Source organism: Propithecus coquereli, unplaced genomic scaffold (assembly GCF_000956105.1).
Source record: "Propithecus coquereli isolate 6110/MARCELLA unplaced genomic scaffold, Pcoq_1.0 Scaffold5, whole genome shotgun sequence".
Classification (NCBI taxonomy): Eukaryota; Metazoa; Chordata; class Mammalia; order Primates; family Indriidae; genus Propithecus; species Propithecus coquereli.
The window spans coordinates 10,907,203-10,931,444 of NW_012150840.1; the positions used below are offsets into that span (position 1 = coordinate 10,907,203).

General features: G+C 36.7%; 1 protein-coding gene across 1 annotated transcript; it reads right to left on the minus strand.

The window, feature by feature from the left end:
• Positions 1–8,354: 8,354 nt before the first annotated feature.
• Positions 8,355–23,779, minus strand: MED6 (mediator complex subunit 6). Its single transcript, XM_012656282.1, has 8 exons — positions 23,718–23,779; positions 19,414–19,573; positions 18,416–18,507; positions 16,502–16,584; positions 16,079–16,187; positions 14,582–14,697; positions 9,329–9,356; positions 8,355–8,716 (listed from the first exon to the last, which is right to left on the minus strand). The coding sequence occupies exons 1-8, from the start codon at positions 23,737–23,739 to the stop codon at positions 8,586–8,588; spliced, it is 741 nt and encodes a 246-aa protein (XP_012511736.1). The 5' UTR covers positions 23,740–23,779; the 3' UTR covers positions 8,355–8,585.
• Between the last annotated feature and the right edge of the window lie 463 nt (positions 23,780–24,242).

A 24,242-nucleotide genomic window follows, 5' to 3' on the forward strand; every position in this document is an offset into this window, starting at 1 on the left:
ACAGCATGGTACTGGTATAAAGGCAGACAAATAGATCAAGGGAACAGAATAGAGAACTCAAAATGTCTTAGATTCTTTTGTAAGATGCATATGTGTTAAGGCTAGGAAAAAAGCTGTTTACAAGAGACACATTTCAAATATCAACATATAGAAGAGTTGAAAGCAAAAGATAAATCATGTGAATATTAGATGTAAAGAAGTAATGCAAACATTAACCAATAGAAATCTGATGAAACATATTAAAAAGTGACAAGAAGAAATATTCAGAGATAAAGAGGTACTAATCAAGATAAAAAAGAATATATTTAATACGACAAAAGGGACCATTTCACAGTTTTTTAATGCTCCTAATAACATAGCTTTAAAAAATTAAAAATCCAATATCATAGTTGGAGATGTTTACATACCTCTCTCAGTAACTGAACCAGTAGATGAAAAATAAGTAAATAAATAAAAGAATTAATACTAATCAAACTGACCTAATTGATATGTATAAAATACTATACTCAACAATTGCAGAATACACATTATTTTCAACTATGTATGGGGCATTTACCAAAATTGAAGATATCCATGGCCATAAATCAAGTCTAAAAAATTTTAAAGAACAGTAATTGCACAGTGAATGTACTTTTGGTTTCCTCTCTGACATGTAAAGGAGCTTTGCAAGTCATTACTCCCACCCTCACAAAAAGAAAGAAGCTGAACAAACTAAATCAATAATTTTTCTTAGATACATCAAGGAAATGAGATTACAGAACAAACTGACTGTAGTGAGTTCTTACAATTTCATGTTGCCCTGGTATCCATTGTAAATATTAAGTTTAACTTTCTCACACCAGAAGCAGGGCTCAATCAACCTTGGCACAGTTTCCAGTTCTACACCTTCCCCCAGTTCCTCAATGTGGTCAATCTAGATATCTGCCTTATACAACAGGTCCTGGTGACCGCCACCCCATGGGGCAGCTAGATAAAACCTACTTGACTCACCCACTGACCCCCACACCCTGTGGACTGTGTAGATATACAGCAGTGACCACTTCTCAATTATAGCATGACTCCCTGGAACTCATGACTGCTGGCTTTAAACCCACCAATTAGAACTCTCCATGGGAAACCTGTTTGAATAATGTCTTGGATGCCCATAAAGGCACTGGTCTCTGTGTGGCCTTCCAGCACGCCATGTACCCCTGGGACATGTAATTAATAAAATCTTTATTTCCATCTTGTGTGACTTCTTATCATTCAAAGGGTATTCTCCACTTTAAAAGAAATTAGAACACTGCCATCCTGCAAAACAGAGAGACAGGCTAATTGAGAAAATAAAGATCATCTTACCTAAAAAGTAGACGTTGCTGGAGCCACTAACTCTAACCTCTATAAATTGTTGAAAGCTAAGTATAAACTAGTTTGAGAGTTAAAAATGCCTGTCTATAGAAGCCCTTACACTTTCATGGGTTTTACTTCCTGGATCCCCACCAGGTTCTAACGGTAAAGATTAGAGAAAAATCTTCCTATGTTTAGCAAGAAGGAGGGGAAAAGTGACCATTTTGAAATATGATGATAACAGTAACCATTTTGAAATACACCGAGAGTGTCTCTAAAACAAAGACCTTCCCAGCAAGGAAAAAAATTTCACGAGAGCGTTATCCAATTTGAGGAAGGGAAATTACCCAACTCCAGCCCCTTTTAGCCTTCCTATCTCACCTAAAGGAGGGGGGGAAAAAAGCTCAGAAGCACCTGTGAAGGTCACATTCCAGGGACACAGGCACAATAATAGACTGAGGACATAATCATAACATTAAAGAATGCTTCTCATTCCCCCACAGCTTACTTTCACATCAAAAGGGCTCCCATATCATAACAGAGGATTACAGGTGAAAGAATTGCAAGGCTAAGATGCTTTTTAAGGACAACTTTCTAGGGAAACCCAAACACAACACAGGAGACAAAAAGGACACCAGAGGAAATGAAAACCTCTGTCATCTCCAACTACATGAAACAGTAATTGCAGCCTAACTACTACCCAGATAAACACTAAAGACCTATTTACCTCAGTTCCTGTTACTGAAAGCTTGGCCACTTATCTATGAGGCCGAATCAGAAGAACAAGGACAAGTGGTTTGAAGGGACGGAAAGAGAAGTTTTATTACTTTGCCAGCAAAGGAGGAGGAAGGAGACTCCTATCTGAAATGCCATCATCCTAACAATAATCAGAAATGCAGAGCTTTTAAAGGGTGGCCATTTGGCTTCAGGCAATTGCTGTTCAATTACATGTGATGATTCTGATCTGTCCTATCTCCACTGAAGACAGTCCGGTGACCTCCGCCCAGCAACTTCCTTTACCAGGTCTGTGCTGGGCCATATTCTGTTGCATAAATAACAAAAGACTTACTCTACCCCTCCGAACCACTGGCCTGAGGCAGGGATGCAGGCTGTAGTTCTCAAAAAGGAGTGAAGGATGTTTTAAAGAGACAGAAAATATTTTTGGCCATTTTTTCAGTCCATTCCCTCTGTTACACTCCTATTACCCAATACGTCATGTCTGTCTTTCAACAAAAAATTACAAGACATGCTAAAAGGCAAGAAAAAACAGTCTGAAAAGACAAAGCAAGCATTTGAATCAGACTCAGATATAAGGGAGATTTTGGAATTAACAGAATGAGAATTTAAAATACTATGACAAATATAATAAGGGCTCTAATATAAACGGTGGCCAACATGTAAGAAGAGATGAGTAATATAAGCAGAAATATTAAAAACTCTAAGAATCAAAAGTAAATGCTGGAAATTAAAAATATTGTAACAGACTAAAAAATATTTTGATGAACTCATTGGTAGAGTGAACATTTATTTCCCTTTCCCTCACACCTTCCCACCACAACACTACAGGCCTATTTAGCACAGTTCCTTTTACCCAGTATATCACAGCTGAATGACAACAAAAAATTATAAGGCATACTAAAGGCAAAAACACACTTTGAAGGGACAGCAAGTACTAGAACAAGACTCATATTTGGGAGAGATGTTGGAATTAGACCAGGAATTTAAAATAAATATGATTATGTTTATTACTGTGATTGCGGTGATGGTTTCATAAGAATATGCATATATCCAAACTCATAAATTTATATTCATTAAATATATGCAGTTTATTCCATATCAATTATACTTCAATCAAGCTATTTAAAAAATAAAACAATTATGAATATGCTAAGTGTGTTAATGGAAAAAGTAAACAAAGTGCAAGAATAAATGGGCAATATAAGCAGAGAGATGGAAATTCTAAAAAGGAATCCAAAAGAAAGGCCAGAAATCAAAAAGACTGTTATAGAAATAAAAAATGCCTTTGACAGGATCATTCATTAGTGGACTAAACATGGCTGAGAAAAGAATTAGTAAGCTCAAGGATATAGCAATAGGAGCTCTCAAAACTGAAAGAGCAAAGAAAAAAAAAACTTAAAAAAAAAGAACAAAATAGAAGGAATATACCTCAACACAATAAAAGCCATATACGACAGACCCACAGCTAGTCTCATACTGACTAGGGAAAAACTGAAAGCCTTGCCTCTAAGATATGGAACAAGGATGCCTACTTTCACCACTGTTATTCAACATAGTACTGGAAGTTTTAGCTAAAGCAATCAGACAAGAGAAAGAAACAAAGGGCACCCAAAATGGAAAGGAAGAAGTCAAACTACCTTTGTTTGCAGATGACATGATCTTATATTTAGAGAAATCTAAACATTCCACCAAAAAACTATTAGAACTGAAAAATAAATTCAGTAAAGTTGCAGGATAAAAATCAACATACAAAAATCAGTAGCATTTCTATACTGCAACAGCAACAATCTGAAAAAGAAACCAAGAAAGTAATCTCATTTAGAATAGCTTCAAGAATATAAAATACCTAGGAATAAACTTAACCAAAAAAGTGAAAGATCTCTATAATGAAAATTATAAAACACTGATGAAAGAAATTGAAGAGGACACCAAAAAATGGAAAGATAGTCCATGTTTATGGATTGGAAGAATCAATATTGTTAAAATGTTCATACTACCCAAAGCGATCTACAGATTCAGTGCAATCCCCATGAAAATATCAATGACATTCTTCACAGAAATAGAAAAAATAATCCTAAAATTTATATGGAACCACAAAAGAACCAAATAGCCAAAGCCATCCTAAGCATAAAGAACAAAACTGCAGAAATCACATTATCTGACTTCAAATTATACCACAGAGCTGTAGTAATCAAAACAGCATGGTACTGGCATAAAAACAGACACATAGACCAATGAAACAGAGAATACAGAAACAAATCCACACACATCTATAGTCAACTGATTTCTGAAATAGGTGCCAAGAACACACAATGAGGAAAAGACAATGTCTTCAATAAATGGTGCTGGTAAAACTGGATAACCACATGCAGGAGAATGAAGCTAGACTCCTATCTCTCACCATATACGAAAATCAAATCAAAATGGATTAAATACTTAAATCTAAGACCCAAAACCATGAAATAACTAAAAGAAAACTTTGTGGAAACACTCCAGAACATTCAATCCTTCTATTTTTATTTATTTATTTTTTATTCCACTTGCTCAGACACATTGGCATCAATCCTTTTAACAAAGGAATTTGTTCTGTGAAGTTTGGATTTGGTCAAGGGGCCACATTTGGGGATCTGGAGGGCCACATGTGGCCTTGAAGCTGCAGGTTCTCCACCCCTGGCTGGGCAATGATTTCTTGAGTAATACTTTAAGCACAGACAACCAAAACAAAAATGGACAAATGGGATCACATCAAGCTAAAAAGCTTCTGCACAGCAAAAGAAACAATCAACAAAGTGATGCAACGACCCACAGAATGGAAGAAAACATTTTCAAACTACCCATCTGACAAGGAATCTAGAATGTATAAGGAGCTCAAACAATTCAATAAGAAAAAAATCAAATAATCCAATGAAAATGGGCAAATGATCTGACAACATTAGGGGTCAACAAAGGTATGGCACAACTGGAACTCTTATACCCTGCTGGCTGGAATATAAACTAGTATAACCACTTCGGTAAACATTTTGACATCATCAACCAAAGGCATGTTTATGGCCCAGCAATTAGAATAAAACAGTAAAATAAACACACGTACACTATACTAGATTCCTAGGACTGCTATAACGAAGTACAATAATCTGGGGGACATAAAATAACCAATTTATTGTATCAAAATTTTGGAGGCAGGAAGCCCTAAATCAAGGTGTCAGCAGGGACATGCTTCCTCTGAAACCTGTAGGGGAATACTTCTTTGCCTCTCCTTATCATCTGATGATTTGCTGGCAATCTTTGGCATTCCTTGATATAGATGCCTCACTCCAATCATCCTTCTTCACATGGCATTCTCCCTTCATCTCTTCACATGGCTTTCTTTTTATAACGATACCAGTCATACCAGATAAGGGGCCCACTTTACTCCAGCATTGCCTCATCTTAACTAATAACATCTGCAATGACCCTATTTCCAAATAAGGTCACATTCTGAGATATTGGGAGTTAGGACTTCTACATACCTTGTTTGGAGGTGGGGAAGACACAATTTAGCCTATAATACAAAAAGCATTACAATATTCATAAATTTAGAATATTTGTAAAATTTCATATTAGAAATTCATAAAAATATAATATTCATAAAAGCAATTTTTAATAATAGCCCCAAACTACAAACAATTCAAAGGTCCATCATCATTATAATGGATTCAAAAGTTGTAATATATTTATGCAATAGAATACTGCACAGAAATTAAAATAACTACAATAACATGAAAGAACTTTGATGAACCATAAGCACAATATTGAGCAAAAGAAGCCATACATGAAATCAAATAGGGAAAAGGATTCCGTAGAAAGAATAGGGATCCTTAACTTAAAGAAATGGCTGCCTCCAGGATTGAGATGAACCTGGAATATTTTAGTGTGCTAAATAGCAAAGAAAACACTCAATGAATGATGGAGTCACATGAAAAGAACACAGGAATCAGCTTGAAGGGGCTCCCATTGGCTCAATCCAGGACAATCTGAGCACTAATATAATGATAGTGAAGAAATATAAACCATTAAATAAAATAAGAACCCAGGAGCCCACAATGATATAAATAAATAAGTAGGGGAGAAATGAAAGTGCTTTATAGCAGAAAGCCAACTAATAAATACAGAAAGAATGACGGAATTAGAAAATCACCATTTGGCAACCATCACATTAATAAATCACTCAGGCAAGAATTATCAATGGAGACTAGTGGGTAAAAGTCTGAGGACTAACAGGATGCTCACAGAGCCTCAAAATGTTTCCGTACAACATAACTTACAAAAGGGAAAATAACTTTACAGTGGAGGAACCTCGCCAACACTACCTTAATCAAGTGATCAACATTATCATCACCAGAAATGAAGCAAACTGGCAGCATGTGTTTCCAAATGCCATCTTTTCAATGGCATTCCTGACAAAAATGCATGAGTTTAATCATGAGAATACATTAAACAAACTCAAACTGAAAGACAATTCAGGCCGGGCACGGTGGCTCACGCCTGTAATCCTAGCTCTCTGGGAGGCCGAGGCAGGCGGATTGTTTGAGCTCAGGAGTTCGAAACCAGCCTGAGCAAGAGCGAGATCCTGTCTCTACTAAAAATACAAAGAAATTAATTGGACAACTAAAAATATATATAGAAAAAATTAGCCGGGCATGGTGGCGCATGCCTGTAGTCCCAGCTACTCGGGAGGCTGAGGCAGGAGGATCGCTTGAGCCCAGGAGTTTGAGGTTGCTGTGAGCTAGGCTGACGCCACGGCACTCTAGCCGGGGCAACACAGTGAGACTCTGTCTCAAAAAAAAAAAAAAAAGAAAGACAATTGAACAAAATAAATGGCCCGAGCTGTTGAAATACCAAGATCGTGAAAAATAAGGAATATCAAAGAACTGTTCCAGATTAAATGAGACTAAAGAGACAGAACGACTAAATCCAACCCATAATTCAGGATTTCCTTTTGCTATAGATGACATTATTGGCACCACTGATGAGATATGAATAAGATGTACAGATTAGATAATGAATAGTATCAGTTTAACTTTGATAAGTGTACTGTGGCCACATAAGAGAATGTCCCTGATTTTAGGAAATGCACACTAAAGTACTTAGGGAGATGGGCATCATGACAGCAACTGACTCTCAGTACAAAAATAAAAGGGGACTGTACGTGTACTACAGACATATTCTGGGAAAGAGAGAGAGGGAGAGAGAGAGAGAGAAACAGCAAGTGACAGCAAGAGTTAGAGATACGGAGAAAGAGAAAGAAAGAAAATAAAGAATAAAATATGGAAAAACGTTAATATTAATACATGGGGAATTAGGATATACGGTATATGTAGGAATTCTTTGTACTATCTTACAACTTTTCTGTACACCTGAAATTACATCAAAAAGTTAAAACAAATATCTCACTCATTACAGAAAATCAGACATTTCATAAAAGCAGAAAAGATAAATGAGATATTGTTCAACCACTTTAAATAATAAAACACTACTTTTGCTACTTATTTAGCACTAAAAATATAAATGACAATACTTAGTGGTAGCAATTCCAGAAAACCTGGCACGTACTTTCATATTTTGCTATTTGAGTGATAACTAGTCCAAACCTTTTTAAGAAAAACAACTTGGCAATATGGACTAAGAAAAATAAAAATGTAGAGACTCTAGTGATTCCATTTCTGGAACTCTTATCCTAAGGAAATAAATACTAAATAGTGAAAATGCATTATATACAAATGTAATCACAGTAGCCATTTTTAAAATAACGCAAATTGGGAAAAATCCATATACAATACAAGAATAATTCACAAAAACTAAGATATAATCACAGGAATTATTCAGTCGCTAAAATACATGGTCTATAAAAACTAAGTAAAAACATGGGAAAAAGCTTACAACATATATAGCAATATGATAAAGTAAAATTGTATGAACAGAATAATTACAAACTATGGTTTTAAAAGTATCTAAAAACAGAAAAAGACTAAAAGAAAATTCACAACACTGTTACAGTATTTGAGGGATGATGGCATTGGTGAGTGAGGTTTTTCCTTTTCTTCCTCTTCCAAAATGTGAGTAGCTATTTATTATTTTAATACTGAGGCATATAACTAATGAAAGGAAATATTCTCAGTTACTACTTTAATATTAATCCTTTTTGTCTTCAAAGTGCATGTGAAAAATTTCAGAGAAAGCAATAAGGGGGAAAAAGTCATGATGAAGCAGTATGTACAAATGCCTTTATTTTGTTTTTAAACATATATACCAGTACACATGAGTGGGTAGGCTGCTCAAGTCCAAGGAAAGGTTACAAAAGATACAGAAGAAATATTCACATAAAAAACATGATGGGAGTAATACCATTTTTTAAAGAACAAGCACATTTCCTACAAATGAGAGGGTTCTGACAAAGTACTTTAAAGCTCAAGAGCCCGCCACAGTACTGAGCTATAATAGCTGACATGAGGAGTCTTGCAGGCTTCTCTTTTGTCCAACATTCACTGAAGTCTCATCCGTTTCTCAGGCGGTCCTTTAACGCTCACTGTCTGTTGGATGTTCTTTGTGGTCTCCTTCTCCTCAGATTTTACAGTTTCTGGTATAGGTTCTGCCTCTTTCTTTGTCTGATCCACTAGACATCAAAAGCAGATTTTTTTTTTTTTTGGTGGGGGAGGAGGGGATGATGATTAATATGAATGATTCACTCTTTCAAATTCATTTTTAACTGCTAGTCTCAAGTTCTAAATTTAGTTGTTTCCCCAGGCAGATATATACAAGAACCCAGTTATAAACCTAACAACCTGATAACTCAAGGAAATTAGTGATACTAGACAAAACCACATGGCATTAAAATAAGACATTATGTATAAGCAAGATATATCATTATTCTAACTCAGTTACACGGATAGTTCAATACTTGTTTTCATTGATTTAACAGATGACCGCTTTTCACACCAAGATTTGAACCAAAAACCTCAAATCACCTGGCTTCTTCACACCTCAATACCCACTCTTTCCCCCCCAATTCATCTTTTAAATACCAAGATCACTACCACAAAGGCGCCACCTGTTGACAATTCAGCAGATCTCAGAGGCTGAGTGACAACTACAGTAAGACAGTCTAGGACAAAATGACCACAGTTCATCTCACATACCATAGTTGTTACTGAGTTTCACGATGTTTGGTCTTATTTCAAGTTTAATAGGAATATTAATAAGAATAATAGTAATAGATGAATCATACCTGGGACTGGCTTTTCTCCAGACTTTTGCTATAATTTTTTTAAAAGGGAGGAAAGGGAGAAAGAAGAAAAAAGGAGAAACAGGTCAGGTTAGCAAAGTTTTCTTCTTGATCTCGTAATTCTTAATAAAATGAAACCATTCAAATTACATTATTAATGACTTCATGAAGAAAAACTACTATTCGTGTACCATAAAAAATAAATTTATCATTTTCTACTTCTTCTTCCCATTCCAGAAAAGACACAAATCTAAAACTAGAACAAAATAGTCAACCATAAAAACCCCCGAAAACATCTAACAAAGTCTTTTGCCTCCACACTCAGGCTACAACACTTTATAAAAAGTAGTTAAACAGAATCCAGTGGGAGGAAATAATGGAGCCTTTCATACTGCAGAGGCTTATTTGCTTAGGTGATACGAATTAGGATAAAGAAGACTAAAGTTTGACTTTTAAAGTTGGTAGGCATGGGAACTAAGGAGATAAAAGAGACTTCTGATGCGTGTATTATTAAAAATCAAACCACACGAAAAGTGTTGGGGCATTAGAGATCAGAAACAAGGTCACGTCCTCCATTCTGTACAGCAATTCTTTCATTTGATTGAGCCCTGTCATCTCCTTTGTCCCATTACCTAAGTTAAATGCTCTCAAACATCCTCTTCTTCCTCCTCAAGGCTCACAACCTATCCCTCACTCTCATCTGATGACACTCTGCGTCCCATTTACAAAACAAAACAAAACAACAACAACAAAAAAACAGGATGCCAACACCACCAACTTCCCTCCCATCTACCTTTAAACTTATACCTTTATGTACACACACACACACACAAATGTATACGCACACGTACATTAATATTTAAAATAACTTATTACACCCCTATCATCTCAGAAGAAAAAAGTAATCTCTTCATTTCTAAGGTTAATGCCTCCATCTATTTTCTGAATTTCTTTCTGGATTAACATGACCTCCCTAAGTTTTCTTACCTATTCCCATGACTAAAGACTACAAAATTTTCTGATCTCACATGTTCCAAATTCATGCTGCTCACTGCTTACTAGACTACTCCAACTGCAAGTCCTGGGCAGCTTTACACTTAACAAGACCAAATCTGAGCTCCATATTATTATCCACTATGCATAGAAGTGTTAACATAGAAGGCCTGAGGCTGTGATCCTTAGAAAGGCCTAAGCAGGTTGGCTCCCGGCGTCTAGAAACTTGGATTTTGGTAGTGTTTCTATCATTCCCTAACAGATAATGGTGGCTCACTGTGCCTAGACTGTACAAACAACGTGGTTTACGCTGAATACCTGCTCTCCTTCAGGGATTGTGGAATTTTGGTATGTGCTTGATAAAGGGTACCTACATGAGAAAACCCTCCACCCCAACCCCCCAAAAAAAACCATGAGCACTGAGTCTCTAAGGGATTTCCCTGGGCAGAAATATCATACACATGTTGCTGCATTTTCACCAAGAGTAGAGTTCACACGGGAAGGAGAAAGCATAAGGAAGCTGGAGGAGTACAGTCTCCACTGTGTCTTTTTCCCTTACGATCTGGCTATACATCCTTACCTATATTACAGTAATAAATCTTAGCCATGAGTACAACTACATGCCAAGTCCTGTGAGTCCTTCTAGCAAATCTCCAAACATGGGAATGGTCATGAGAACCCCCCAAAAAGCCAAGAATCACATTATCTTGTGAATTTATCAGGACTTACAACATGCTCAAAGTAATTCTGAGGGAACAAATAATTTTTCTTTGAAACAGGAGAGGAAATGTATAGAGTAACATCAAGGGGAGTGAGAAAATTTGAAAAGGGGTATTTTTATACTGCTAGCACTGAACCATTTGAACTATATTGGACAATGAATTATATTTGGACATTGGAATAATGTCATTAGCTACCCAACATACACTGTCTAATCTTTTCTACTAAATATTGTCAGACAAACTACTAGGATGTAATTTGAGATGGGGATATAGAATGGGGGTGCCCTTCTGACCAAATTTAATCAGGTGGCCTTGGTTTAGATAAACCTAGCTGAAGTAATATCCTATGATGTTCTAGCAGCTTCTAAAAACAGCACTGAAAAGACATTCACCATAAAAAGGCTCTGAGGGCCTAAATTCCCATCACATCAGTATTAGTGTAACTTCCGGCAGTAACAAGAATTAAAATATGGAAAAAGGAGATTCAAAGAAGCAAGCGAGACTTTTCTAATATTCTCCTGAGCATTCCCCTAAAGGGGCAACAGCCCTAAGAACCACAAGCCCAACTGTTAAATACAATAGATAAGTAGGAATAAGTACTGAGCTACAAATGTTTCTGGGAGACTGAAGCCTGACAGGTTAATATGAGCTAAGACTAATTCTGGGAGACTTTAAGTAGACTATTTTCTTCTCTAGGTCTGAAGAGGATGGGTTTTGGTAGGAAAAGCAAAAAAATTATTAATAGTTCTAGAGAAAGCCATCTTTCTCCTAGTTCAGTTACACAGAGCTGGAAACACTTTTGGGAGTTGGCTTTTGGCTCTTGAAAGAAGAAATATGAGGTTCAGAAATATGACAACTTAAGTGTAACTGTGGCTAAAAAGAAACATGGGGTTAAAAGAAATGGGGGGTTCAGGAATATAACAACTTAAGTGTGACTGTGGCTAAACCTTTAAAAGAAAAATGTAAAAAACACACTGAAATGATATGAAGTCTGCAGACTGCTTAAAAATAACCAGGAGGAAGTAGAAGGAGAGATAAAACAAGATTGGCCAGGTTTGATAATTGTTGAAGTAGGGTAATAGATACATGGGGGTTTCATTTTTAATTATTCTCTATACTTCTGTATATGTTTTTAAATTACCATAGTTTTCCATAAGGTAAAGGTTTTTGTCTTTAAGAGTCAAGAGAGTCTTTGGGCCTTCTACAATGTCTGGCCTAGTTCACCAGGATAGGACTGCACATAGGATTCAAGGCAGGACCCCTAGTTAGGAAAACAGGAGAGGTCATTCACTAAAGTACCTCAGAACCCAAATACAGCAGTTAGCTACCTAATGCTCTGAAGGTTGGTCGATGAAAACAGAACCCCTAACATGTAAGTTCAACCAAAATGTTTCTTATCCCATATTCTGGATTTTGGTTAACAATCAAAACCTAAGTCTAATTCTTGGCCTGAAACCCCAGAATCACACTTAATGCCAATCTCTCCAAATCCAACCACCAAGTTTGGGCAATCCTAACTCTGAAATATCTCCTGGATCTGTCTTCTCTCTATCTTATTGCCACAGAATTAATTCGGGCTTTCCACAATCTAAGTTCCCTGATTCCAAACTTCATGGTTTCCTAAGCATCTTCCCTATACTGTTATTAGTTATCTTCCTAAAACACAAAACTGACTACATTACTTCTCTGCAACTTCTTTGAAACATCTAATGGATCCTTACTGCCATCAGCAATAATTCTCAGCTAGTCACTTAAAGATGAGGTAGAGGGTGTTTTGGTGAGAATACAGTCTGTCAGAATACATACTTGAAAAAGAATATACAAAATTTGCCACTGCTTTGGTTTATCCTTAGCAGTGATAGCTTTTGTTTTAAAACTTCAAATAACTTTGAATGCATCTGTTTTATCTAAGCCTGTTTTATCTATGGGAGTGGTAATGGATTGTAAATTTAAAATAGTGAAGAAACACTGGCCTAGAGGATTAAACTCAAACTCATTTGCATAGCATATAAAATCCTTTTCAATCTGAACTTAATCTACCTTGTAAGTCTCATCTTCCACTACTCTTCCCTGCACAAATCCTCAGAATATTTCCTGGTTTCTGAATATATATTCACTAACTCTTTCATGGTTTTGGTTTTGCCATGTTCTATTACCATTTTTTGATCAGCACTGTTCAAAAGAAATGTTAGCCACAAATGCAAGCTATATATGAAATTTAAAAAATTTTAGTCACACCTCTGAAGAGACAAATTTTATTATATTTAACCAAATACATCTAAAATATTATTTCAACATATAATCAGTATTTTTAAATTATTAAGGAGATATTTTATATACATTCTTTCTTGTACAAGTCTTTAAAATCCAGTATGTATTTTACATTTACACCATCACTCAATCCGGACTCACTGCATTAAATGTTCAACAGTCACATGTGCCTAGGGGCCACTGCACTGTACAACACAGATCTAGGTGTGCCTCCCCTGGCACTCAACCGAATGAATTGTCAACCACTCCTAACCTCTTACATTCTGTAGTAACTACAGTAGTTATGCATCATCCTACACACAGCTGTAATTCATTTATTCATTCATTCATTCACTCAACAGACGCTGTTCCATATTCAAGTACAATTCATGAGAGTTCTCTAAACTGGGTTTCCAGTCCTGAGTTCGCACTTCTGTCCTTTGCTCCCTTCACCACCACATCACCATTCCAATAGCACACATTTCTCACTACAATAGAGTCAAGGGAGGGTGGAAGGGGAGGCCTGCTCTAAAGTCATCCCAAGGTGTGAAAAGTCTCATTTAATTTTAAACTGCCCTTGAAAATCCCTTAAATACCTCCTAAGAAAAACAGTAAATATGATCTTGTGTGTACACAGCCCTGTAACGGTCCATAAGAACTACAACTAGCCGTAAGAGCAGCATATTCATATATTCCATCTCATATCTACTGCACTTCAAAAGCTCATTTAATACAATGGCAGGTGGTCTGCTATTGCTGCTGGAAATCCCCCAGCCCCTCCAAATCATACAGTGGAATTCATAAAACATAAACACCAATATGATACAACTCTATTATTAGTCCTGCCTCCCCTGTTAATTATGCCAACACCACCTCAAATGTTCTATTCTTTTTGTTACAAACGTTTTAACTATCCTATCATTTAGGATAGGAGCTTAGATATTTACAATATTAGGCCAGAAGGCAGCAAATAGAGCATGAGTTTCATATTCCAGTTTTGTTATCACCTATGACACTTTCACTAACCTTTTGCATGAGAATATGATCTACATGCAGTCCTCACAGTTTGTGAAGATTCAGTAAGGAACACAGGACAGTGTTCATTCTATTCCCTTTACCAATTTCCTCCATCAAGTCTTTCAAAACTTTTCCTTTGATTCAGAAATCATTTTTTAACTAATGAAGAAAACCAATACTTTTAGGTCATAACTGAAACCATTCTCAATTAAAAATAAATATATATGTCAGGAAAAAGTGTCAAATCAAAATTAACCACACACATTCTCATTACCTGCACAAATTTGGGTGGAAACTTTTGTCTGAGGTCTACGAGTAAAGCATCCACACGTTGTCTCTGAAAAATAGAGCTTGGTTCTTCTTTCCTTTTGGCTTTAGGTTTAACTTTATCTATTAAAATATGAAGCCCAAATCAAAACATTGCCTAGTTTTGTGTCTTATATTTTAGAAATCTCTATCTACGATGAACATAGCCAAACTTCATTATTTGGCTGCTATGCCGAAGATAATTCCTCAAATAAGCTAAACAGCATATTTAAAGTGTTCTAACTCCCCCTCTTAACTGAAGTTAAATTTTAACATTTAAAAAGCTGATATATATGTCTTTTAAAGATACTTCAGTTTTGGTATGTAAGCATAAAGAAACATAAGAGTTTTAAAGCTAAAGTTTTTCATAATTACCATAATCACAATCTAACTTATTGGTTTAGAAATTATCTTTTGTATACTTTAAATGTATTAAATAGTCTTTTTCCACAAAACCTACTAGGAGCAAATGGAAAATGCAGCTTTCACAAATTCAAGTTACCATGCTCAATTATTAAGACTGTGAATCTGAAAAACATGACAAAACAGATCACAAAGACAAGAAAGAAAAGAACCCCAAAGAGAAATTCTGAAGTTAATCACATGAATTTGCCCTTTGGAGGAAGATATATTGGGGAACTGTCTCTAAATGAAAGGTTCCAGATAAGCATTACTCCAAACATTTCATTAGGGTAGGGGAAAATAGCTGTTAGACCAATTTTATTAAACTAAGGAAAACTTTCCCTCATCAAATGTTACTGCCTGTACCTACTATTAAGGATTAATACAACTGACCCTGAAAGAACATTCCACAGGTTTGAATTCTATATAAAGGCTATCTTTCCGCCAGTAATTTATTCTGAGTTGCTCATTTCTCATAGAAGGAAATGCAGGTATACTGTTCCAGACACATTTCTGGAGGTAGTTTTATTGGTAAAATACAGTGAAGACACTAGTAGATTAGCAACCATGGAAACTTAGGAGACCTCTTACCATGACAGGAGATAACATGGAAGGATAAGAAAATAGACATGTCATCTGGAGATAGGACTCTAAGAGCAATCCCTCATTTCCTCTATTTTGAAGACTGGAGAATAAGTGGGTCCAGATTCCAAGACGACTCAAACAGTTAGGTAAGTAGGATAGGTAACTCAAACAGTTAGGTAAATATCATCTTTGTTCATTCCTCATCACTATTTTTCTTCTTTATGGTCTAAATATTTTAAAACCTTGAATCACCTTAACAAAGATTACCTGTTACCTACCAGATTAAACTTATATCTGTTCCTATGTGAAAGCAATTATTACCACATCTAGTTTCATAAATCACAGCTGCAAAAAAGTCATCATCCTATGAAAAAGTGAAACACACCTAGAAAACATCAATCGCCATTTTCCTAAAGAAATCAGCTTCATTTTCAGAGGATCGAAAAGTGTTTTAGGAGGGTCTAGGTGCTCTACCTACCTTGCTCTTCATGATCTTTGAAGTGCCACCAATACCCTTTGGAAGGATGATATCGACAATATGACATAGCTTCATCAAAAGCTGACTGAATACCGTGTACTGCAGTAAGCTTGTAAAAAGAAAACAACTTCTAAATTTCTCATTAAGTCACCCAAAATTTCCAAAGTACTCACAAAATATTATTATATGCATAGACAGTAATTTTGTATTTTTCAGAACCTAAATCACTATATATAATAATTGGGGCTATGGTATATACTTTGAGCACTGACTTAGCTCACAGTAACTGACGCTCAAGACATTCTAATAGTCAACACTTTATAGTAACTTACCAAGGCAGAAGAGTTTGCTGTTTGATTCTTGGGATCAAGATAGCTCAATTAAAAGTTTTCTTTAGCGTTTAAACAATGTGAAGACACTTACCACTCTGGAGTTTATAACTGATCCCAAGTCTGGTGCCTGATAGATCACCCCAGCAATGATATAGTAATCAGCTAGTGGGATAACTAAAACAATGGGAAAAATGTTTATGAATACAGCTATGGACACAAACTTTAAACAGACTTTCATAAAAAGAACAAGTAAAATTTGACATTTTCCCATATTAAACCTTAAGGCAGGTTTGACAATTCCTGTTTTTGTAAATAAAGTTGTACTAGAAAACAGCCACATCCAATCGTTTACATATTATCTATGGTTGCTTTGGCAACAGTTGAATAGCTGTCTTACAGACTAAGACACCCACAAAGCCTAAAGGATCTACGCACTGGCCCTTCACAGAAGAAGTATGCCCACTCTTTCCCTACAGCAGAGCTTCTCAAACTTTAACGTGCATCTGAATCACTTACAGACCCTGTTATTAATAAAATCAGATTCTGATTCAGTACAGACAGTGCATTTCTAACAGATTCCCAAAAGATGCCACTGCTGATATCAGTCAACTGTACTTTGGGGAGTAAGGCCTTAGAGCAAGCCAGACTTGGGGCCCAGGGTAAAGATTATCAGATGTACTGAACTTGGCCTCTGTGCCCCAGTGCTGGGTCCTAAGGAATAAGACAGCTGCTAATGAGGCTGGTACCATCTTGTGTAGCTTCTATGCCCTGAATTCTCTCATCATGGAAATCTTATTCCTGGTCTTGCCTTTGTTCTGAGGTTTCCTTTTTCTCTGGGAAGAGACTCCAGAGCTTCAATTTTGAAACTAAATTTGAATTCTAGAACCACAACTTCTTTACCAAGTCATTCTCTGAAACCAATACCAGGGTAAGGGCTGTTCCTAAATGTCTTAATGAGGGTATCTACCTGAGAGATGTACCTGGGCTGATACCGTCTGGTTTCTCTACCTTGACTCTTTAGTGTGACTTTGTCCATGGTCCTGGTTTGATTCTAATGTGTCTTCAAGTTCTGGTCATCTCTAGAATAGGTGTCTAGCTCTTTGATTCAAAACCAAATCTGGATTCTTCTACACTCTTCAGTGGTATTTCTAGAACAAGTTTTTTTCATTTAGTGGTATAATCCAAGTAAGGCTTTTTATTGGATGCAGCAATAAGGAATTTGAATTGATTCTCTATGAATCTCATAGGACTACATCTGCCATGTGTTTTGTAACAGAATTAACTCAATGGACTGACATAAGAAGAAAAATTACTTGGGATGCTTGAGATTCCGCTGGAAGCCCAACAATGGTGCTCAAGAGGTGGCTTTGAGTTGAGTGAGTTTCTCTAACTGTTAGTGCTTGAAGAGTTGTCCTTGGACATGCTGGAAGAGTCCTGATGTCCAGGCATACATTTAGTGGAACACGGCTTTGAAACACTTCCTAGGTGAGAGTTATGCCTGCTATCCCAGCCTGCCCAGACAATTTGTTCAAACTATGTGATTACAGTGGACACCTGATTTCCTTCTGGGAGTCTGGAATTTTAATGCCTAGACAACCAGTCCTCAATAAAAATCCTGGGCTCAAGTCTCAAATGGACTTCCCTGAACAAACATATCATACAAGCCTGGCTGTGTTTCACTGCTCGATGGAAGACCCAGTCAGTGTGGCCCCTCACAAGAGGGAAAGCACAGGAAATTTGCACATGGATTCCTACAGACCCGACGTGATGTCTTTTCCCATTACTAATTTGGCTGCATAACCTTACTGTATTGCCATAACAAATCTTAGCCATCAGTACAACCATATGCTGAGCCTGGTGGGTCCTCCTAGCAAAGTACTGAACATGAATGTGGTCTTGGGGACCCAAAAACAGAACTCAACAAAAAAAGGGAGGGGGGGGTCAGGAAGTAAATAAATCATGGTATTTTAAGAAGAAAACAATACCTGAAGTTTACATATTTTACCTTGAGCAGGGGATTGCCTCTGTTGCTTCCGAATGATAAAAAGAATGGGCTCCTGCGCATGTAAAAGGATGTATTCAACTCCAACCATCTGACTGAAAACAGAATATAGACATCCAGAGGTCTATGAATGACCTGCAAACAATTCTGTGTGACATTCAAATTACTATATAAAAGTTTAGCAACACTGTAAATAGAATTAAAATTGTCTATGTTTGGTATTAAAATCTGTCTGTTGAATAAAAATGGCTATTTTCCCAGATAGGTGGTATACAGATAAAGTAAGATTTTTTTTTTAAACAACAAAATTTCTCTGCAAAAATTCATCATGAACTTAAATCTGAGTATTTTCAGTCAGGAAAGTACACTGAAGAGTGTCCATGTCAAAAAGGCAATCAAAATACCAGGATGCCTCCTGACTGAAAAGATCTATAAATACATATAAAATATAAAAATAAACATGACCGAACTATAAATTCTACCAAACTAGAAAACATCAAAAACCTTATCCCAACAAATTTGAATTTGAATCTAATCTGGAAGAGTAAGTTTAAAAGCAACAATAAGTTATCTTAATAAATATTTGCCCCATAACAAAAGCCATTTAAAAGACCACAGTAATTTAATTTTAAGAACCCCCTTGAAGAAAAAATTACATTAACAGTTGTTTCAGATACTGTTGTAATAAAAATTAGATATAGAGAAGACAATAATTATAGTTGCCTGGCTGAGAATAACAGTTGCATTTGCTAAAATCACTCATGAGATCAACATCTAAACCTGTTATATTTTAAATGGACATTATTTAGTTACACAAAAAAGATTTCCAAGTTACAAGTGACACAGTAATTCCCCTGCTTTTCAAATTTGTACAAACCTAAACAAAACTCCAGTTTTTCTTCCAAAAATTCTACTCTGCACTTCACAATCCACAGCTTAAAATAGCTATTCATTACAAAATCTCTAGCGGGCAAAGATGCTACCTTCTTAAAATAACTTACTTCAAGTGTTCTAATGTTAGCCTCTGCATTTTGACCACTTCATTATTACACGTCCTATCATAAAAAGGATTACTTCTTTCTGAAAAGTAATCCAGCACACTACCACTGTTCAAAATGGGGATCCAAGAGCTGTCGACCCATGAGATTCCCAGCAGATTATCTATAGGAAAGAAACAAAATGATAAAAGATTAGGAAAAAAAGGAAAGAATCTCATCCAACAAACATTTATTATGTATCTAATGTAGTAGGCACTATGAATACAACAATAACATGGATACCAACCTACATATTCTCATGGTATAACAGAACAGATAAGTATGCAAGAAAGCAATGACAACACAATATAATAATATGCCAAAGAAAACACATGCACAGCCACCAATTTGAGATCTCTCAATTAGGGATAGAGAAGCAAGTTAGGAAGCTATTATTGTAGATAAGATGATAATGACATAAAAATTAAAGGGCAAATGGGGAATAGAATTCCCTTAATTGCAGCCACATTGTTTCACATTTTATAGTACACTTAAATCTTAAATCTAAAAAAGACATGGTAAATAGAGCTAGATACCTTTAAAAAATGACCTTTTATTGGTTATTGGCTGGATGATGTTTCATACCACTGACTCTACTAAACGCCACTAGGTACAAGTCATGAACATCAAAATGTCTACACAATACTGGTTGAAAAACTTCAGTCTCTCCTATACTGTGATTATTTCTGGCATCCTCAAAGTCAAACCTAATTGAAGGTGACAAGCAGTGAGTGAAATGAATCAAATTGAGAAAAACTAATTATATAAAGGTAAAATGTACTTTGTGTGTTATAAAATAAAGGAGACAAACAGGTAAAGTATGTTAATAACCAAACAATTAGTACAGACCATTTAGATGGTTCATCATAAGTGGATCATGAACAACCAAATATACAATAGGCCAGGAAATAACATTTTCAGAAGAAGACAGTCTTTGTAATGAAAAGCAACTAAGGACAATCATAATTTTTGGCTTTAAATACTACAGTCCAATTATTAACAAAGTTTTATTTACAGCAAAACTACTTATACATTTCTTTTTATTTCCTTAGAAATTATTATATAAAAACATTTCTAGAAGGACAATTTTGGTTTGTTTTTCACATGGAAATTATGCCTATATGGTGTCACAATCAGTTCTTGATAACAGTTACAATATTACAGATTATTTCAGCACAGATAGGTTACAGAAACAAATAAATATATAATTATAGATCCTACCTACCAACAACTGTGGAGAGTTAATAGGGGCATGAAGTGATAGGGATCTGGTGGAAAACAATGGCAATGCATAGCAAGAAAAGATATTTTCTTTTCTTGAGATATTTTCAGGAAAAAAACAATTTCTTGAATGACCAGGTCCAAATTCAGAGAACTTAGGAATCAACAATTCATTTAGGGAAGTAATGATAATAAATTTGGTTTGGACAGATGGAGTATAAAAAAGGAATCAGACTCTTAGAATTAGAAGGAATCATAAATGTCATCTGCTCCAAGTGGCTGTTCAGTAAATTCTCCCTACAATTTTCTTCACCAACTGTTTCCATTATTATAAATTTCTTCATCAGCAGTTATATCTATCATATTTTTCTCATCCTGTAAACTAGCCTAAAGATGAAAAGTGAGACATGTATGACATGTGAAACCAGTGCAAATGGAAATAACACTATTTGACACTTTTGAACACTGACTTTGTGTCTGGCACTATTCTAACCACTTCACAGAATATCTCAAAGAGGTTGGTACTATTACTATCACTACTTTACAGATGAAGAATCTGAAGCACAGGAAGCTTAAGTAACTTGTCCAAGGTCATAGGGCTACTAAATACCTGAGATTTGAATCCAGGTAGCCCAGCTCTACAGACCACATTCCTCTATACTATGCTAACTCAAAATGAAAATATCCACTGAAGAGAGATATTAAAATCTTGTGAGAGAAGCCAGAGGTTACACTACAAATTTGGAGACCACCTGTAGAACAATGAGTGCTGTCCTAGAGAGGATGTGGTCTTATCAAATACATTTCTTCTTCTCCATTCCTGTTGCCACTACTTTATTTAATCTTTTTCCAAGTGCCACTTGGGCAGCAGCCTCCTTATGGGGCTCTCTGCCTCCATGTCTTCTCCCAATCCTATTCAGCCTTAGTAACTCTACACTTGCAAAATACAAATCTAATTATATCACTTCTTACTTAAAGAATGGCAGTGCACACTTATTGTCTAGAAGATGAAGGTCCAAATCCCTTATTATTGCATTTCACAATCCAGGCTCCATTAGATTCCCACTTCTCTGACCATAATTATCCACCACATAGCAGGATGCCACAAGGAAAAGCACACCAGCAATTTATGGAACTTCAGACAAGTTGATCTCCTCATACCTTAGTTTCCTCACCTATAAAATGGGGATTAATAATAGTATTTACACATTATATACATAAAATCTTTAGCAGATTGTAATAACCCAATAAATTTTCATTATGATAGTGATGGTGGCTTCTTTCTCTATGTTCTCATAGCAATTTTCATATAATTTTATCATATGACTCAAAAATACAAATGTGTTGTGAGTTTTTAGAGAACTGGCACTGTGTCTTACTCATCAGGAGCTAGCACAGGACCTGATTCACAATAATCAGCAAATGGTTATTAATTCATGATTAAGGGCCAAGGACAAGTACAGTATGGTTTACTCCGTTAGTCACTAATTTTTATGAATCCATTTACACAGATTCCTGTATCCAAGGATGTTCATCTAGAAAATGGTTAACTGAGATTAAGAATATGGTCTATGGCTATGAAATTGAACATAATTATCTGTCCCACTTGGAGACTACCTGTGACCACAGCCCCATAAAGAGAACACACTACCAAGTCAAGTAGATTCTAACCACTTCTTAACCATCTCTGCTGTTACTACTCTAATCCAAGCTACCTCCAAATCTCCAAGCATTACAGAAATGGCCTCCTATCTAGTTTTCCTAACTTTACCATTGTCCTCCCACACTGTTCTCAGGAGCCAAGGTGGTCCTTAAAAAAAGTAAGTTAGAACGTATCATTCCTCTGCTCAAAACCCTTGAACAGCTCCCCATTTTACTCACAGGAAAAGTCAAAGACCTTACCATGGCCTACAATACCTCTCTGACCTCCATCTCCTCCCCACATCCTCTCTCACTCCACCTCCAGCCATGCTGGCCTCCCTGCTGTTCCTTTAATACATCAGACACACACTCATCTTGTCTTCTTTCTGCTTTATTTGGCTTTATTCTGTTGTCCTTTGCCACGATTGCAAACAAATCTAAATAGAAACTAAAACATTAACAAACCTAAATGTAATATTTGAAATTAGTCTGATGGACTCAATAATTCCCTTTTTATTCAGTAGCAAGGCAGCATGGCGACATAACGCAAGTACAGCATTCTAATAACAGCAAGTGAAGAAATTCGGCACTTCAAACTCTCACTTATTATTAAAGACAAATATGAAAAACATGATCCAGACATGCTGAAGATCACTGATAATTATAAATGAGAATATAACTGTAGTAAGTATGCTAGACTCCAACTGGGTTAATAATAGAAAAAGTCATCGCAAACACTTCCATGTGAAAATGAAGTACTGTATATATTAATACAAACAAAAACAACCCTACATGCCATCCAAGATCAAGGAGCCTTAAAATTAAGGGGTGGCATCGCCATGTATTTATTCACTGACTGACTCAATAAATATTTGAGCACCTCTACAGTTCAGCTTTGAAAAAGAAACGACCCCTACTCTTAGCAATCATTAGGTGTTTGATGGACTGCATTATCAACTCAAAGACAAAACTTAAAACAGAAAGTCTTAGGGATTCATGCCCTGGGACCCGTCGGGTGCGATCTCAAGGATTAGGGATCCTCCATGACAAGTCCGAAGAGATGAATCGAATCATATAGGCTCATTACCCCACTCCCTCTCGGCCCAAGGACCATTCCTTCACCTCGATTAAAAGCCCCAATATTGCTGCAGAAATATGTAGCGCAATACTCCAGGTCTACCCCGAGCCTCTTCCAACCCCTACGCTCCGACGCTTGTAAGAGACGCCCCCAAAACTGAGAAAAACTCGGCAACTTTTTTCTAGATTAGAGCCCTGGGTCTCCATTCAAACCATTCAGAAGAGCTTCAAAGACCGCGCAAAGAAACCTGAACCTTGTCCCCGCGAGCTACAAACTCCCAAACCTGTCCACAGACCATCGAAAAACAAAGTTTAGCAGAGCAGCGTACCTCGGATATCCACCGCCGCCATAATTCCAAAAGCGTTCGCAGGCTGTCCTTCCGGCGCAGAGTAAACGGAACGACTATGACTACGGAAGCTGCGCGTTGAGGATCGTACGGATGGTGAGAAGGGACGTAAAGAGGGAAGGAGGGGGCAGAGTCAGGAGGGAGGTGGGCGGGGCGGTGAGGTGGGCGCGGGGACAGGGCGGGGCGCAGAAAGGCGGGTGTGAAGGAGCGGGAAGAAGCTGGGAGGAGAGGGCTGGACCGAAAGAAGGGGAAGGGAAAAGCAGAAGACTGGGATAAAAATTAGAAGACTTAGAGGAAAAGTAGACTTAGTGGGGTTCCGCCCCACGCCTACCACTGAGAGATTCAGAAATTCAGTCTTGATCTTCTATGATCGCCAAAAAAGAAAAAAAAAAAAAAACCAGTCTGATACGCTGTAGAGTTGGGGGGGGGGAGGGGAGAGTCTCCTCCAGGTGTATCCGATGAGCTGGTAGATTGAGGAGCTACTGGTCACTGTTTTTCACCCTGCCT

Excerpts from the sequence above, each read along its gene's own strand:
- MED6 (XM_012656282.1), bottom strand. The coding sequence starts at position 23,739 with ATGGCGGCGGTGGATATCCGAG. Across the intron at positions 14,698-16,078 it reads CAAAGATCATGAAGAGCAAG|ATAAAGTTAAACCTAAAGCC; the intron begins GTAGGTAGAGCA and ends ATATTTTAATAG. Across the intron at positions 8,717-9,328 it reads TGGAGAAAAGCCAGTCCCAG|TGGATCAGACAAAGAAAGAG; the intron begins GTATGATTCATC and ends TTTGATGTCTAG.